The sequence below is a fragment of the Vigna radiata genome, chromosome 6 (genome assembly GCF_000741045.1).
Source record: "Vigna radiata var. radiata cultivar VC1973A chromosome 6, Vradiata_ver6, whole genome shotgun sequence".
Taxonomy (NCBI): Eukaryota; Viridiplantae; Streptophyta; class Magnoliopsida; order Fabales; family Fabaceae; genus Vigna; species Vigna radiata.
Window position 1 is genome coordinate 20,453,570 of NC_028356.1, and position 964 is coordinate 20,454,533.

Consider the following 964-nt stretch of genomic DNA (forward strand, 5'->3'; position numbering starts at 1 on the left):
AAATTAACAATAAGTCTTCTTTATACCAGCTCATAATATCATTTCCACAATTTTTCCCTATTTATTAATCATCTAGAAATCAAATTCACACACTAAAATTCCCAATTTTTAGTACATACAACACTCATATCAAAACAGATTATGCATGTGCTATTTCATTACTTCAAACAACATTTCATACCCTCAACTCCTTCAATTTTAACAATGCATCACATAAAAATCAAAATCATAAGTTTCAAGTCACAAGTTCAACATTACCAATGTACCAAAACAGGTTTGCATGCATATGACTTCATCAGTTAAACATAGAACCCTAGCCTACCCTAGCCTATTCATTCATTGAATGACAGAACAAAAAACTCAACACCTAGCTTCCCTTACCTCTAGTGCAAACAGTCGAGCTCAAAGATGATCAACAGTGCCTTACACCTTAGGGAGCTCTACGACACCTATAGACCACCAATTGGTGATAGAAGTCACTTTATAGAATATAATTTGGATTAGAATTTGGGGAAAAATACAATGAGCCACATGTTATTATCTTATTTTCATATCTAACCAGCTCTTAATATCTTCCTAGCCATTGAATGACCATTCATGTGTGTGCCAAATGTACCTTCGTGCACTTCTTTCAATATCAGCTCAGCTTCCTTTGCATCCACACATCTGAGGAGAACCATGTCATGGTTTCTCTTGTATAGAACATCCCCACTTAAGATAAAACTGCCAGCCAACCTTCTTAGTGCTCTTTTATCGTTTTCAGACGCATTCTCGGGGTATTCTCGGGTTTTAAGATAACGCTTGATATCAAAGTACCAAGGTTTGCCGTCTAACTCCTCCTCGATGAAGTGGCAATATGCTGGCTCTGCATGGCTTTTCATTTCGATTCTTGGTAATTCTGCATCTTGATCAACCTCAAACATTGACGACAAGGTAGCCAGTGCGTCTGCTAATTGATTATCTT

The 964-nt window shown here is 36.9% G+C and overlaps 1 protein-coding gene across 1 annotated transcript in view; it reads right to left on the reverse strand.

Annotated features, from left to right (window-relative positions):
- Nucleotides 1-554: 554 nt before the first annotated feature.
- The window catches only part of LOC106763556, a 6,289-nt gene continuing 5,879 nt past the window's right edge, over nt 555-964 (reverse strand). The window contains exon 4 of the mRNA XM_022782202.1: nt 555-914. Coding sequence (XP_022637923.1) covers nt 555-914 — 360 coding nt within the window. The remainder of the gene's footprint in view (nt 915-964) is intronic.